Source organism: Colossoma macropomum, unplaced genomic scaffold (assembly GCF_904425465.1).
Source record: "Colossoma macropomum unplaced genomic scaffold, Colossoma_macropomum, whole genome shotgun sequence".
Taxonomy (NCBI): Eukaryota; Metazoa; Chordata; class Actinopteri; order Characiformes; family Serrasalmidae; genus Colossoma; species Colossoma macropomum.
The window spans coordinates 30,078,669-30,095,588 of record NW_023494803.1 but is presented as its reverse complement, the minus strand read 5'-3'; the positions used below and the strand labels follow the sequence as shown (position 1 = coordinate 30,095,588).

The 16,920-nt window shown below is 39.8% G+C and overlaps 1 protein-coding gene across 1 annotated transcript in view; it reads left to right on the top strand.

Annotated features, from left to right (window-relative positions):
- Positions 1–3,585: 3,585 nt before the first annotated feature.
- sntg2 (syntrophin, gamma 2) overlaps positions 3,586–16,920 on the top strand; it is a 44,448-nt gene continuing 31,113 nt past the window's right edge. The window contains exons 1-4 of the mRNA XM_036593098.1: positions 3,586–4,090; positions 15,076–15,213; positions 15,712–15,768; positions 16,074–16,131. Coding sequence (XP_036448991.1) covers positions 4,022–4,090; positions 15,076–15,213; positions 15,712–15,768; positions 16,074–16,131 — 322 coding nt within the window. The 5' untranslated portion in view covers positions 3,586–4,021. The remainder of the gene's footprint in view (positions 4,091–15,075; positions 15,214–15,711; positions 15,769–16,073; positions 16,132–16,920) is intronic.

The window sequence follows — 16,920 nt, the reverse complement described above, 5'->3', positions numbered from 1 at the left end:
GGTAAGTGGAGCTGATAAAATGGACAATGAGTATAGATTCAAGGAGGTGCACTTAATGAAGTGACCAGATGGAGAATCCCACATTACTCAGCTGTTTTGAGTTTGGGGAACTTTTTTGATGGTTTCATGTATTCAAATGAGATTTTTAAGTTGAATCAATGTGTTGAAATTTTGTTTCGTCTGTTGCCATCAGCAGCTGGAGAGACTGGCACAGTAGACACAGTAGAAGATTTTATTGAATTCTCACTCCATCTGTTTGCATATTGAGCATGAATATTCCATTTAGCCAATTTTAGTAAACTGTGTTGGATCAGAAAAAAAAAATCCAGCCTAAAGTTTTCTTAAAAGCCATCCACCAGAAGCTGACGCTTTATAATTTTCTGCCACGGTTGCATTTTCAAACTAGCTCAATTTGGTAGGAAAGACTTGGCAACCCTGCAGGTAAAGAAACATTTTTTGAGTAATGAATACCATTGATCTTGATTAAGTCAATGCCATTATTTATAACAATACTCCTATGTGACCCACACTCTCAGAAGAAAAGGTAGTAAACTGTCACTGGGGCAGTACCCCTCTTGTCACTGGGGTGGTGCCCTCAAGGGTACATCTGAGTACCTTTAGTCAGGGAACATAATTGTACCATAATCCATTGTAATAATATTTTCTAAATTTTATTGACTCCACACACCTCGTCTCGTCTCCAGACTTTTTATTTTATTGTTCTTTTTAAAACATTAGGTCATGAAAAGGTACAAATATGTATTTTTCCACTGGGAAAAACTTACTTAAGGTACACAATTGGACCTTAATATCACCGTTGTACCATTGTTTGTACCTCGATGAATGAGAAACGTACCTGCACAGAACCTTTATTTCTAACAGTGCATGACAGGATAGAGAATATTGTGGCATCAGTGTAGAATAAGATGTCGGAAACTGCACTGCACTTTGAAGGTGAATGCTCTTTTATTGAACAGACAGCAAGGGAGAACCACTTCTCAGTGATAATTAAGTGGCCAGGATAGCAGGAAGGTCACTTCTAGACTTCTAGCCATACATCTTCACTTTATATGGCACTAACACTGACACTACTACCCACAGCCCAACACAGTAAAGCACGAGCAAACATCAGCACCTCATTCAGCTAACAACCACTTATTTGCAAGGAATGTTTCTCCTAGCTCCTCGCTTCCAGAGAGCCTCTTCGTATTGCCATTTTGCATGGCCATGCCTCCTACAGTCAGTGGCGCAGTTTGCTTATCTGCTTTTTCTACACAAGCAACTCTATCTGCATTTTTTCTATATCTCTTTTCTTTCTCAGAGCAGCTAGACAAGATCTGTTGTCTGTGAAACATTAGACGCCTGCACTCTCCCTCTCAAAGCAATGATATTCTGATCCCCAATCAAATTGGTGGTCTTTCACAAACAGACCCCTGCTGCCAGTGCAAATGAGAACTCTGCTTGGAGAAGCCCAGGTCACATCCCACAGCCCCTGGATTTGAGAGGCTGCTCTGAATCCTGAGCAAGTTGCAGTTATATTGGTCGAAATGAGCACAATATATAACAGACAACAGCAAAGCTGAAGGAATGGGAAAATTCAGCATCTGAAGAAAATGTGAAAACAGTAATAAGTTTCTCTGCTGCATTTCACAAGCCTTAACCTCAGGGGTGTGCCACAAACTCTGCAAAGAGCTACATGAGAGATCATGAAAGCCAGAATATTCTCTATAAGTCATTGGATGTGCATCTTAAAAAGAAGTATGAAGGCAGGCACTTGTGCATCTGTTAATTGAGGTAAAATTCCTGATATCATCTGCCCTCCACAGAGTAACAAGCATTGTGACTCATGCATATTTCAAAACAATTATAGCTCCCCAGCACATATTAATATATTCAAATGATTTTGTTGACAAAAAAAAATGCCAAGTACTAATCTGGATTAATAAGCACTTGAATTGAAATACACTAAGTTAATTACATGCAGTACTGCTAGTATTTCAGAGCAGTGTAGTGTTGCTCGAACGCTGTTAAACATACATAAATAATCTATACAAAGCAGTTAATGGCCAATTGTTGAAAAATCTCCCTCTCCAGGAGGTTTTTTATGTATGTAAAGTATCTTGATCGGTTTAAATTAGTTTGAAGCAAGTATGGGGAAGTGAGAGGAGAAATTATGCTTTGATGCTAAGTTGTTGATGCAGCTTTCCTTGAAAATGTGAAATTTCTCCAGGGTGACCCACATCCTGACACGCGAGGAATAACAAACCATCGCAGAGGAGGTGAACAAAGCTGCCTCACAGGCCCATAGGAAGGTGTCTCCTACTACCTTGGCTAACTGCTTTGTCATGCTGCATTCTGCTGAGCACACCAGGACGTGGGTGGCGCGAATGTTGGACCCCCCTCCTTTTCCCCTTGCCAAAGTTGAGCCCCTGTTGTTCTTAGAGGCCCTTCTGTCAGGGTCCCTGTGTGAAATGAATGTTTATCAGCAAGGCCATTTGAGCAACGGTGACCAACTCTTTCTGGAGCCAAGCTGCTGGATCTGTAGTTGGCCCCGTGCCCAGCCAGCCACGCTTTACCTCCCACATCTCATCACCCCGCATGTAGCATCACAGTAGGAAAGCACAAGTAAGGCGTCGAAACACTCTTTCACCATGCAGCATGTGGCTTACAGCATCTCAGACTTGTGAAAGGCAGGAGAAAAAGAGGCCCATTAAATTTTCAGCTTTCACCTACAAGCCTGCTAGCCTTATCAGAAGTGAAACAGTATCCTCTATAACGGTTAACACTAAGCAAAGCAGTAATCAAATTATGAAGAAAGAAGGTTCAACATCAGAACAGTTTAGAAGCAGGCAATATGTTTGCTATATGTTATGGGCCATAATCAATTACCATCTACGTAGGGCATTCTGTGTAAAATGTATCTATGTATAAACGGCAGAAAATGCTTGACTTCACTTCTGCAGCCCTTCATTTAAGTAACACAGGACAAACAGAATAACGTCTGTGGCCGATGGCAGACATCTCCTTAGTGTATTATAATGTAGGTCACTTGAGAATCCTTGCACAGCGCCGAGGTGAAGACACAGAAGAGGTTGCTAGTGCCCTCTAGCAGTACTTATGATCATCTTTGCTCGTTCATAGGCATCCCAAAAACGCCGTACATGGGATATAAAGAACATAAAGCTTTTGAACAGTAGACTATACTATTCTATTTCATTTCCTTCCCCTCTGAATTATTCTTAGTGCCTCAAACCAAAGGATCCACTTCACACGACAGAGCCACTGGATAACCGCGTCGTGGCTAACAGTTTCAGCAGGCAGGCGCTTAACGGTTAAACCGTTGCCGTAGCAAACAGGCAGCAGGTGGAGAAGGCAACATGCAGTGAACCCGTATTCAGGCAAAACCTGCCTCATGCGCTTGGGATTGGCTAGCAGTTCAGGCTCAAAAGCAGCCCTCTAAATCGGCCAATCCGGTTCTGCGGAGTGCTTGCGAGGATGAACTACAAACCAATCCTAGCGCCCGACGCGGGAAAGGTGTGGCCAATAAGCAAGCGCAGGAGGCGGACTGTCTGGAAAACGGGTGGGGTAAAAATAACGTACATCAGCCCGCTTGCCTTAGAACGGAACGGCGTCGACAACTTAAGACAGCGGTTTAACGGATTCGGAGGGACGGTCGAAACTTCATCTGTTACGTGTACTATGTTTCTTTTAAATAATTTTTCCCGTGTATTTTACTAAATCACTTCTGGTGGATGTCCAAAAAAGCTGGCACCGTTCAAGTAACCTTAGTGTACCGTGTAGCTTGACGTTTTTTTCCATTTTTTTAACCTGACAAGTTAGCCGTTTGTACGACTGAATTCCTCTCTCTGAACGGGATGAGCGGGAGATGCTCGGGTTTCTCTTTCTTCTGCAGTGCACGGAAAGACGACCACGGTGAACCTCGTTAACCGGGTAATACTGGATAAATGACTGAGCAAAGTGTGTTTGACTCCAGCGGACTAAGCCAGCGGCTGCATGGGAAATGAACGTGGCCGGCAAACATCAACCCGATCTGTTAGAGCGACCTGCTAGCCTTTTAGTACCAACATGGGTGAGCAAAGACTAACGCTACTATTCTTGAAACTACACGTTTGAAAAAATGTCGTTTATTTAGGGGACATGTAATGCCACTATAAGAATCTAAACAAGAGAGGCTATTTTGTTTTAACTGAAGCATGCCAAAAGGGAAATTATTGAAATGTTAACTGCCCCTCATATTTATTCCGTATAGGTAGCTAGGTTAGCTTACCTAACTTTGTTAACCTAGTTAGCTAATGCCTGAGGTGATTGATTGTGAGTATTTTCTTGTTTAACGCCGAAATAATATTCAGAAAAAAGTAATTAGGGTCTCAAGTTTCACCCTCCAAGCAGCAAATGTTTAAGGTAAAGACTAAAACTGCAGTTTTGTAATAGAAGACGTTAAACAAGACATTTTACCACAGGATGTGAATTCTTCTCTGCTTTGTTTCTTCTGACGTTTGAATGTGCCAGCACTAAATGAGTATTTTATGACAATGCAAGGGTTTCCTTGTCATAACAGCTGTCTGTGTCAGATTTGTACAAATTCATATTTGAGAGAGAGAGAAACCTCCAGCATATAATACCTCTGGCTGGAATTTGAATAATTTGTGCAAAATATATATATATATATATATATATATATATATATATATATATATATATATAAACAATACTGAAATCTATTTGGAAAGACCTCCTTATAGACAGAGGACTGCCTGAAACACAAGACATATCAGGAATCTGAATCTTGAATTGACAAAAATAAGCTACGTCATTTTACAGTGCAGTATCATTTCACTGTTTGTGTGATTGTTGTGGTTCCCACATTCCCGTTCAGAGAGATGATGTGTGACAGTGTATGGAATATTTCTATTCTCACCATTCACAGGACAGTCTCCGAGGTATTTCTGAAAAGCAGAGCTGTGCTTAGACGGCCGCTTGAGAAGTAGCCTAAGTGTGCTCTTTTTCAGCTTTTACTCGTGGGCTAGTGGCGAGTGTTTCCTGTAAGGTGGAAAACCATGTCCTCTTATTTGTCCTTTTGATGTCTGTATAAAACTGTTGTACGTAATTTCTTTTTTGGTACTTAGATAAAGGTTAATGCTAGGTAAGTGATTTTAAGGTGTGCTCATTTTAAGAGGCAGGACTGAAAAAAAGGTCAAGTTCCTCCTCTTTCCATTAATGCACAATAACTGTTTATAGCCTTGGCCAAAGTTACCAAAAACAAGGAAATGCAGACTGAATAAGTTCGACAATATTATAAGTCTAAATACCATAGAAGAGACAATGTTTAAACAGTTTCATGGACACTTGATGGACAGTTTGAATTTTCCTCTCTTTTGAAAGTAGGCTTATTTGATCTAGTACAAACCCAATTCCAAAAAAAGTTGTGAGAGTAAGAAAAATGCAAATAAAAACAGAAAGCGGTGGTTTTTAAATTCAAATTGACCTGTATTTAAATGAAAATAGTATAAACACCAGATGTTTAATGTTTTGCCTTTTGAACTTAATTATTTTTGTAAATATATACTCATTCTGAAACTGATGTCTGCAACACATTACAAAAAACTTGTGATGGGGCAATTTAAGTCTTGAAACATTACAAAACATCTAAAGCAGGTGATGCAATAAGGCTTGGTATGAAAGGAACATCCTTTATGAGTGAGTCCTTTGTGAGTGAAGATGGGTAGAGGCTCACCCCTTTGCTAAAAAGGCATCAAAATGCATCGGTAGTTTATGAAGTTTATGTATGTTTATCAGTGACTGTTTGCAAGGCTTTTATTTATTTCACCTTCTATAGTGCAGAATATCATCAAAAGATTTAGAGAATCCACAGATTCAGAGATCCCTCAGATGGGAAAGTTCAAAAGCCAGCATCTGTCATGGCATGGGGGATACATTAGTGGTGTGGGTGGTAACTTGCACATCTGTGAAGCTACTATTAATGCTGAGGGGTACATATGCATTTTAGAGCAACATATGTTGCCATCAAGACTATGTCTTTTTCAGGGATGTCCCTGAATGTTTCAGCAAGACAATCCCAAGCCACGTTCTGGATGTGTTGTTTGTAGTAAGAGAGTGCAGACTGGCGTGCCTGCAGCACGGACTTGTCTCCCTTTGAAAATGTAATAAGCACAGCACACGACAATGGAGACCTTGGACTGCTGAGCAGCTGAAGTGTTATCAAGCAAGAATGAAAAGAAAATCCACTTTCACAACTACAACAATTAGTGTCCTTAGTTCCCAAACTATTACAGAACATTGAACAAGGAAAGGTGACATAACACAGTGGCAAACATAACCCTGTCCCAATTTTTTGCCATTTTTAATGATTATGCCACTCACCATAAATCATTATTCTGCTAACCCACAGATACAGTATTTCATTTTATGATTAAGATTACGTTTTGGAGATGTGAAAAGAGAGCCACATTTTGTGAGTGTTTTCCTTCATTTTTGCGTGTTCGGATTTCTTTCTTCGATAGCTTTCGATCAGTGGTCACAAAAGGTTACTATGTGTAAGTTACCATTTGTGTGCACCCAAGAAAGCCAGCTAACATTTCATTTTTGTTGAAATGTCTGTTGAATATCATAACCGCTATGAGAGCTTATCTGCCGACTATAATTTACATTGCAAATAGCGATTTTTGGGGTCCAAGCACAGTGCGCCATTATGGAGATAATACAACATAATTTATGGGCAAAGTGGGCCTGTATCTTAATAATTGTGGGCTCTCAAAAGAAGATCTAAACTTTACAGCGCTGTGGCTCACCAGGACTGGAGTCTGGCACTCCTGCCTAAACCCGTATAACACTGAAGGTCAGAACAGTTAAACCATGATGACCATTGGAGTGGGATGTGAGAAGACTACAGCATATTTTTTCTGCCAATCAGACACAGAACTCAGGAGGGGAGGTGAGATGCTGCAGAAGTTTTCATCCTGTGAATGAATGTGTGATTGAAAAAGATGCCCTCTGATTACCGACTGATGATTGAAGAGGAATGCGACAGCCTCTGTTGGAATAAGAAGGGCAAAGAGTAGGGGTTTGGGTCCCTACAAGGCCCCATCTTTATATGTACATGCTTAGATATGCAATCAGGATTTCTCTACATCCTCTAGCTTCCCTCTCAGGAGCTATGATGTTAGAAGCCTTAAATAGCGCATGCTGGAGGTGCTGCAGCTCAAGGGAAACTCAGATGGCAGGCAGTGGTCGGCACTTATGAATGTGTGGGTTTCAGGTTATTTCAGTGTACCCGTGGCTCAGATTAGATGCTTTTTGGCCAGGACAGCATTTTTGCACAAGCATTGACAAGCCTCAGAAGATCTGCATTGGCTGTCAACAATTAATGACCAATTTGATGTTGCTGCAGCTTCTTCTGTACATGACTTTTCAGTTTAAAATGAATCTGATTTGTGCTTGTAGTACTGGGAGGCTGTAATTAATGGATTCCTGTCACATCATTCTTTAAAATCCAGGCCACGTTTATAGCTGTCTTGTTTGAAAGATGGCTTTGTCATTTTTTGGCCATTGTGGCTGAAACACCCCAGCATATCTATCAGAAAAACACATTTATTGAAGGTCTTGCCTGACAGCTTTTGAACAGTGAACATTAATTAATCTATTTTTTGATCACTTGCTCTTCAGTGATATGACTTGATGTTTGAATACCCATGAGCAACTAGCTACTTTCGAATTTACGTTTGTGTTTGATTTCCATGCTGCTTATGTGTTCTGTGTCATGCTGTTTGAAATGCAGATTTAGCGGAAAAAAACCTTTGCCCAAAAGTCTGTATTTGCAAAGGCAAATTCTACTCCCAGAGTAAAAGAGTCTTTCTGTGGAAAAACATAGCAAGCAGAATTTCTCTGCAGCCATTTGTAATGTCAGGCACAGGACCCAATAATCCCCCCCAAACAGATGCTCAAAGGGACACGCAAATCTTGTGGAAATATGAGTATGGTCATGAGTGTTCTTAGTTGGTTGTGTAACAATGTTTTCAAGCTCAAGATCATTTTTGATTCAGAGGTAAAGATTAGTTTGGCTCTGTAACAAGGCAAAGCCCAAAAATTAAAACCCCTAGAATTTACAAGCGATATCAGGAGTCACCCAGTTATTTGAACTAGTGGATACATGCAGTGCAGAAGCCCTCACTCCACTCCACACATACACATTACTTTAATAGGATGCACCCAGATGCCTCATTTTGATAATTGACAGTCGTTTCCTCAAAAGACACAAAATAAGAGACCCTCAGAACAGAAACAGGGGTTTCAGAATTTGATACACTGTTTCAGATGTTTTTTTTTTTTAGATTTTTAAATACTGTGTAGAAATCATTACACCCTTGGTACTTGGAATATTGGGTTGAAAGTATGACATTGTACTGCTTTTATTGGGGCTGGAGCCACTTTTTGATTTACTGATAATTATTGAAAACTTCATTAATAAATTCTTCACTCAAAACGTTTTGTCTTTGGATTCTTTTTATGGATTTAATGGACTGAAACCTTCACATCAAGTCCGATGCACTGTTTTTTAACACTTTGAATTTGAGAAGAAGACTCAGAGGAAGAAATAATTCCAACGAGTACTTACTGCAACTAAGTTATCATTTTTCTTTTAGCCGTTGCGACTCAAAGACACAGACACTCTTGACTTGACTTGACTTGACACCAATCAACAGCCCATTCTGCTAAAAAATAAGTTAAATAAAAAACACCATAAGTGTTTCAACATAGTGGTATGAACATTAAAATTCGTGAACTACAGGGGCAACTAGGAGCTTCGATGAATTATATTAACGTGTACGTTTTGAAATACCGCTTTGATACGCTTTGATACCCCTGTCTGACACAAACAGAAACAGTCATGTGTGTAACTATAGTTTTAAATAATGAAAAAAAAAATCACCATCAGTATTTTTGGCCCGATTTATCGATTAATTGAGTTGCTTATCATCTCAGCTCTAATTCTTATAGTTGGTAACATGAGGATTTTGGTTGCATACATAAGTATATTAGTTCTTCTTAAGTGTGAGACTTCTGCCTGGTTCTCCTTAAAACAGAACAGAGCACGCTCAGGCAGTATTCTCCAGCCGTCGTTCTGATACCAGTGCTTTGTATGCTCTACTGGATTCCTTATACCTTTAGAAAAAAAGCCTTTATTCCTTACGTTTAACAGGTCGAAATGTATTGCTGCCTTCCATTGTAAACTGTAGAGACGATGATGTATGTCAGTAACCCACATTTTATTAATAGCAAAATCCAATTCATATCATACATGCCCCCACAAAATATTGCATGATGAATGAACTGTGGGATATTTTGTCAATATGTTGTCATTTAGCCATAATTTTACCTCTACTGCATTTTCCATCTACACAAATAATGAATTACATTTACCTAAACATCACCTGAATGAAATGCCCACAGTAATAGATGTAGTTCAGCATGAACTGGAATTGAAGCTGCTTGCAGACATGAATCATTTAGATTCACAAGTTGGCAGATGCATGGACTGCACGTTTGGGTTCCCTTGAGGAATTACGAAAATAAAACCTTCTGCCTATCTTTACATACCAGAATAAATAGATAAAGTTTCCTATTGCTTGCTGGTGCCCTTGCGATAAAGCCCAATGCATGGTAATGATGGGAGTTTTGAAGTTATTACTCTATACAGTTTCACTTAAAATGACTGCTTTATAGTTTATCTCATCTCCGGCAGTGGCTAGCTGACATTACCAAACAGACTGATTTCTGTACATATCTTGCTGTTGTCTTTGGGAGTTGGGGGGTTTGATAATCTGTGGTCTTGTGATGATTGCTAGCCGCTTTATATCCATAAATGTAGTGACTGTTAACCTTCTGATAAAAAAGGACAGGAATAAATGCTCACAATATTTCATTTCAAAGTTATCTTCTTGTATGTCTTATTTATGTTTGTATGTATGTATTTGTTTGTTTTTTTGTTTTTTTTGAAATCATACAGTCAATTCACCATGTGTTTTACCAGGGCCCCATCCAGTAGTGCTAAGTATGCACACGGAAGATCATTAGGTGTGCCATTTCACTGGCTTATGCTGATCCTCCTCAGTGGCTTTTAACATCACTATCTCATACAGACAACCATAATACAATCTCAGCTTCCAAATGATCCTGCAATTATTCTTGAGATCAGCTGGGTGGTACAGTATTAATGCTGTCCTGATTTGTTTACTGACCCAATAAAAGGGCCCACATCCTTCCTTCATTATTCCTCCCCACTCCATCTTTGCCTTTTCATTTCCATTTTGATCCAGGACAGGTATGAATTTTAATGCACACCCTCGCATTTTAAGCTTTCTCTCCTGAATGTTGAGATATTTTTAAAGAAAATGAGAATGATTGTAAAGGAAATGGCGTAGATGAAGATGACACTGGTGAAGAAGTCATTTGTCTTTATCAGGTTCATAAAATTTTGAATAGAATGTCCAACTAAAATATCATTAGGTTGTGCCTATGACAAAAGAAGGTTAGATGTTTCTTATTCAATTATGACTTTTTTTGAGTAAACAGAAAATGCTACAAATGATCTCACAGCAAATCATTGGCCTCTTTTCCACTGCAGGGCTAAATGGTTCTGAGGGCAACCAATCCAGTGGCATTTCCACATGGACACTGTTTGACACGGAGCGCTTAAAAACCAGACTTAGCAAGTTTTTGTCGACACGGTTTGCCAGCTGTCCTTGGGGCCACAGAACCATTTAGTGGGATGACGTAATGACGTAGTGCTGCTAACCAGGAGAGAGTAGCCAGTTAACATTAGCTTAGTTGCCATGTTGCTAGCTCTGCAGCTCTGCTTACCACAAAACAGGTTCGATTCTGACTAACAAAAGATCTACTGACGCAAGTTTAGATGAAGTCAAGTGGCTGGTATTAGAGGGACAGAAAGCCGAAATTAAACGTGTTCTGTGGTGTTTGGAGCGTTAGCCTCCTGGCAAAGCTAATGCCAGCTGGCTCCTCTCTTCTAGCTAACTTAGTTTAGTTAATGAGATTCAAAACCCCAGTACAGATTTGATTCCACTAACTGCGCTCTGCTGTCAGATGTATAGATGGTAAAAATATATGACAACAAGACGCAATATCGACTGATTGGTGTTCGAGTGACAGAAAGCCAAAATCAAACCTGTTCTGTAGTATTTTAAGCTGTGCGAGGCTAAGCTAACATAAGGCTCCAGTGAACCGATGCTTAAAAACACCCATTTAAAGGATAAAGACATCTGAGATCACACAAATGTCTGGTGTTGAAGTGACAGAAAGGTAAAAAAACAGAATTGTTTTGTGGTGTTTTAGCTGTGCTCTGCTCACTAATGCTAACATAGTTAGCCGCCTGCAAGTGCTACCCACCAAAGTAGAGGCTCAGTTTCAGTACCTGATGCTCAATTAACACCTGTTTAGAGTATAAAGAATCTGAGAGCATGCCGAGAGACTGGTGTTGGAGTGACAGATGATATCGAATGTGTTTTGTGGTGGGTGCTGTGTGTAGCTATTAGCCTGTTAACCAATCTTTTGTGTAGTTTTCTTCAGTATTTCCTGGTACTGATGTAGTGGCAACAGATAGAAAAAGAAACCATAACCGGTCTCATTAGTCCACAAAGTACGGCCCTGAGAACCATTTGGTTCGACAGTGGAAAAGAAGCAGTTAATGCTTTTCTGTTATCGTATACTGTATTTAGTTAAAAATTAATTTACAAATGGTTTTTGTACTGATATGACACATCTGCCATCTTTGCCTTGCACAGGCAAAATTAAGCAAGGGTAGGTTTCTTATTTTACCTTGAATATCACTGTTAGACAGTAGAATGATGACTGCAATAATCTACATCTTTAAAAATGATGTTAAGACTGTAATGTTTTTGAGTGACCTTGGTCTGTTCAGCTATTTATGTCATTAGTTCAGTCACTTCACCAGCAGTTACTTTGCTTTGTCCCTGTACTGTAGACGCTGGTAGTGTTTTAGGTGTTGGGTTGTGAATGAAAACCCCTGCCATTACAGTTTGTTTCTGACAAGATTAGAGCAGGAAGAAGCATTTTAGGCTGAGAATGGGTACCTGTCCTCCCCATGACTGTGGGAATCCCTGCTGGAGTTTGCTGAAAAAAATCCATTAAACTCATTATAGCCTTGAGCTTCATGGCGGCCATCAAGTCCATATGATTTGTCCCCATGCAGTGCTTTTCCGTCTTCCAGACTATCAGAATTGGTGCACAGGGCACAGTTCTGGAATATAGATTCAGCAGATTTACACTTTGCAGCTTAGAGGGACTATATGTCTTTGATATGTGAAAAGTCAAGAAACAAACTACTGTAATAGGTCTGATGCACCTAACACAGACTGTGTTTCCCTTTAAATGATGTTTTGGATGTTTAAGGATGTAATAAAAGCTGTTTTTCACTTGTCCTAGCTGTGGAGAAAGATGATATTCTTGGCTAACAGTGTGAGAGAACCAGCCCTGGAGGAGAGTAACATTATCAGGTCTGATCTCCAGTCAGCAGTTGACCTCCAGTCTCCTTCTAAAATTGCTTTGATTGAGGCAAGCCAGTGCCCAGATTCTCTGAGAAGATGCTGTGGCAATCTTCCCTGTATAAATCAAAGAGCAGTGTGTGGTTTTAATTATTTGAAGCAGGTTGCAGAGCATTTAGGTATATTCAAATAAAGACTTTCATTTTGCGTATTTTTGTGCTGAAATCACGCTGTCCTTCAGAAAGAAGTACCCTGCAGAAAAAATGCAGAAAGAGAAAATATCAGTAGGTACATGGCACTTCCCGCTTGGTTGAGTTTACCACATCCACTCCTCATCAGCTGCCATGTTTCCTGTGAGGCATTGCAAAGCTGTTGCGATTTGCAGCATGGAAAACACTGTTCAGTGTGCTTAAGCAGTGATTTTATGCATTAAGGCCCTTTCTCTTGGGCTACTCCTGATTCTGCACTGTCTTTATAACCTTTAAAGTGAAACAGAAGATATATCAAGCTTGGCAAAGAGCTACAAGCTCTCTAGCCAAAAACTCCGTCCAGAGCTTGTTAAATGCTGTACTATAAGTACTGAAGTGGGTATATTTGTATTAGTTGGTATGGTAAAACACATCCCAGACACTTTGAAATTCATGTAGGTCTGTCATGATTACTTGATTAAAATCTAATACTCAATTAAAATTGATCTATTACGTTTACTTTCTCATTGAAACGGCTTAGAGATTCATTTGCAATTTAAATGATAATAAGGATATCTGCTGGTCTTTATAAAGCCTTATTTGGCAGGCTGAAGATTCTCTACAAGTGGGGAGCTGTTAGCATTCAAGTCACTTTTGCGCATGACTGAAAAAGAGGAAACTACACCACCAGGATCTCACTGATGCGCATTTGTTTGTAGCTACATATTACATGTAAATGAAACAGAATTATTTTTTGCTGATACAAATTGTGTGTATATGAAGTAAAAAAAAACTGTGTAATTCAGAATAGGCTGAACATCTCAGCAGACAGCTGACAGGCTAACAGGCTTCTCCAATAATATTCAGAATTTGGCTTGTTATTTGTCTGTGCTTTGTGCTAATGTAACATACAGAAGTGGTAACAGTTTGTTAGCTTAACTATTGCCAGACCTCTCCTCAAGGAAATCCAGTATTTAATTAGCCAGCATTAATTAGCCAACATTTTTTGGTTGTGACATTCACATGGGTCAGCAGACCAGCAGTGAACTTCATACTACAGTGTAGTTTATTATTAGCCTCACAGAGACTTACAGTAATGTGCTCCTGTCTTTGCCACTCTAGCTGTGCAGTTTGAATCCCAGGAGGCAGACATGCAGAGCCCAGTGGTGATCCCCAAGTGCATACTGTACCGGTATTCTCATAGAGTCAGACCATGACTCAAAACTTTGATTAATTATCCTATCCCTCAGGAACTAGAGGGGGAGTCACTTGACCTAAATCTCTGTGTCTCACGGGAGAAATGCTCGCGGTGCCGGCAAGAGAACTAGGCCCGGACAAAGTGGCTGTAGATCTAGTTGTGGCTACAAGAATCAGCAGTGTCACTCTCACAGGGAGCAGCAAATGTGACCATAATTAAAGCAATGTCTGATTTGTGACACATTCATCTCTGAGTGTGTCTTTATTTTTTCTTTTTATGCTCTGTTTTTGTCATAGCAAGGTCAGTATAGAGGAGGATGGAATTGCTGACAGCAAGGATCTCTATAAATTAAGCAGTGAGGCACAAGCAGTTGTGCTTAGATTGCTTTTGACACTCTGCTTCCTGAATTCCCATTCGAAAAGTAGATGGAACCAGGATGGGAAATCTTCTTGCTTCCATTTTATTCGTTCACAATCATTACAGACCTGTTTATATTTCACTCACGTTCTGAAGAATATTTTTCAATTTAACAGCTACAGGAATGTGCTCTTGGGATTAATTTCTGAGTGTAACTAAATTAACTCAGCCTGTAAAGCTTCGTGTTATCTGTCCTTTGTGCCTTATTTTCCTGAAACAACGTTTCAAAGTTGTACAGACCTGAAAGCAAGTTTTCTTTAGCACATTTTCAATTAACCCCTTGAAGTAGACAAGTCTCTCAGCAGAAGGGTAGGATCAGTCCTCTGGACTGTGCTTTTCATCTAGTATTATAGTGGAAGAATAAATAAATGCTTTTTGTTCTCTGCACCTAAAAACGGGCTTGTCAACAAAGTCAAAAATTCTAAATATGTTTGCGCCTTGATGCTTTTCTTATTTTTAAACAGCATTCTTGGTAATTAAGATAGATTTCAGAGTCAGCTGGAACGTTTAGGCCGTTCAATATCCTTTGTTTTCATTTGAAAGCTGATAAATACTTCCACTGGAACATGCTGGATCAGCAGCTATTGAGACTAATACAATTTAGAGTGTTGAGAGGGGCTTTAATAAATGTAAAAACTCTTTATTTGCAGCACACTGACTAACGCTAATCCCAAATCATTCAACTGACGCAGCATTTTCCCTCTCTGTTTTGCAGACAAAAACTGGACTGGCCCTACTGTATGACGAAGACACCAATAATACCTACGACATCCGTTTAAAGTTAACAAAAGAAATGTTGACCATACAGAAACAAGATGTGGTCTGCATAGGCGGTGGTGCACATCATTTAAACGTAAGTACTAAAGCTTTATTCTCAAAAAAGGATTAAATTTCACTGATGCCCTAGCTTCTTTAGATGGTTGTTAAGAGCTGAACATACATCAACATTTTTTTGGCCTTGTGTGCAGTACCAGTGCAGTGTTGTGGGAGAGTTGCTGTGCTACTGACAGATTGCAGAGGATCAGCAAAAGGAGAGGCATTAGAATATTTTTCATTACATTTGATATCCCAGTCAAGCGGCACATTCTAATGCATAGTTTGGAAGAGTGAGACACTTTTTCTTTCACAGTTTACATCACTTGGCCTTTCCTCAGTACCCTGGTACTGCTTTTGCACAGTGGAACGCATTATGTACATTTTCTCACAGATATCATCATGTTTGGGCTGGTACTGAATAAATATGTAATCAGGATGTGCATGCCAAGTTATCAGTGTTGTCATTGTCGAACATGTCATCCTGATGAACCTGATGCCTAAATAATTTTACCAACTAAATTCCCATTTTTTAAAGCACAGAACTGTTGTACTCCGAAGACAGGCAACTGGAGGCCTTGGTCTGAGTATCAAAGTAGGTTTATTTTGTCTGCTTTCTTAAAATACATCAAGTCATTTCAAGGAACTTTACTGAGCATCCTTATGTATTAAGATGATCACCCTTTACCACAGACAAGAAGGATGATTGTTCAATATGAATCTGTTTTAGGGATCAAAGAGAGCTTTGTAGTAGAGATTAAGGCTCATTACACCATCCAGAAGAAACTTTGATGAGGCAATAGAGCTGGATGGTGCTCTAAGTTATGAAGTGTGGCTTCTGTAATTAGTAGGCGGTAGAAGTACAACTACATCACATTGATGGACTTTTATTTATTTCAGGGAGGAGCTGAGCATAAAGTGCCTGTGGTCATTTCGAAGATTTTCAAAGATCAAGTAGGTGAGGCACTATCGAGTTTTCCTCCCAATTACTGCACAACTAAATTAGTTGAGGCTCAAGCAAGGAGTATACTCTACTCTCTCACAACTATCAACTGCGATTAACTCTTTTTAAGTTTGTAATTTAGACTGTCCACAGCGCCGTGCCAAAATCCACTTGATCTGTAATGGCAGTCCGTTTGAAAGCGTGTAATTAGAGGCCGTCACCCGTGCTGGTTTGCTTATCCCAAGTGTGCAGAAGCTCTAGGATAGCACTGAGTTGTGGCTCTTATGCCGCCTCTGAACCATGAAAAATGAAAGGCTTCATATAAGCATGCAACAGAACTTCTAAATTTCTAGTCCATTAATAGGTTCTTTTCCAGGGGAGAACGGGAACAGCATCCATTACAAATGGTCTTCTGTGGGTAAATGTGAGTGAGTATGTGTATGTGTCTGAGCAAGACTGTGAGAACAGCTTTTTTTATTTGAAGTGTTCTACACAATGGCTACCATATTAGTTCTCTCATGCCAGAAATGACACAGTGCTGATGGTTTTTCTAGTGGCTCCCTGAGCCGACTTTCTCTCATGAGCAGATACAATCAATAGTTTGAAATTTCTGCTTCCATTAATGGTAGGTTGGGTGCAGACCTATATCATACATGAACTTCAGGCTTCTCTGGCTCTGTAAAACAGCAAGAAAAATCCTGTAGAGTGACTGAGAGAGCTGCGGTACAGACTCATCAATCAAAAGAAAGAGGATGAAGAAAGGTGTGAAACGATTGCCCATAGCATCAGACATTACATCTGCAG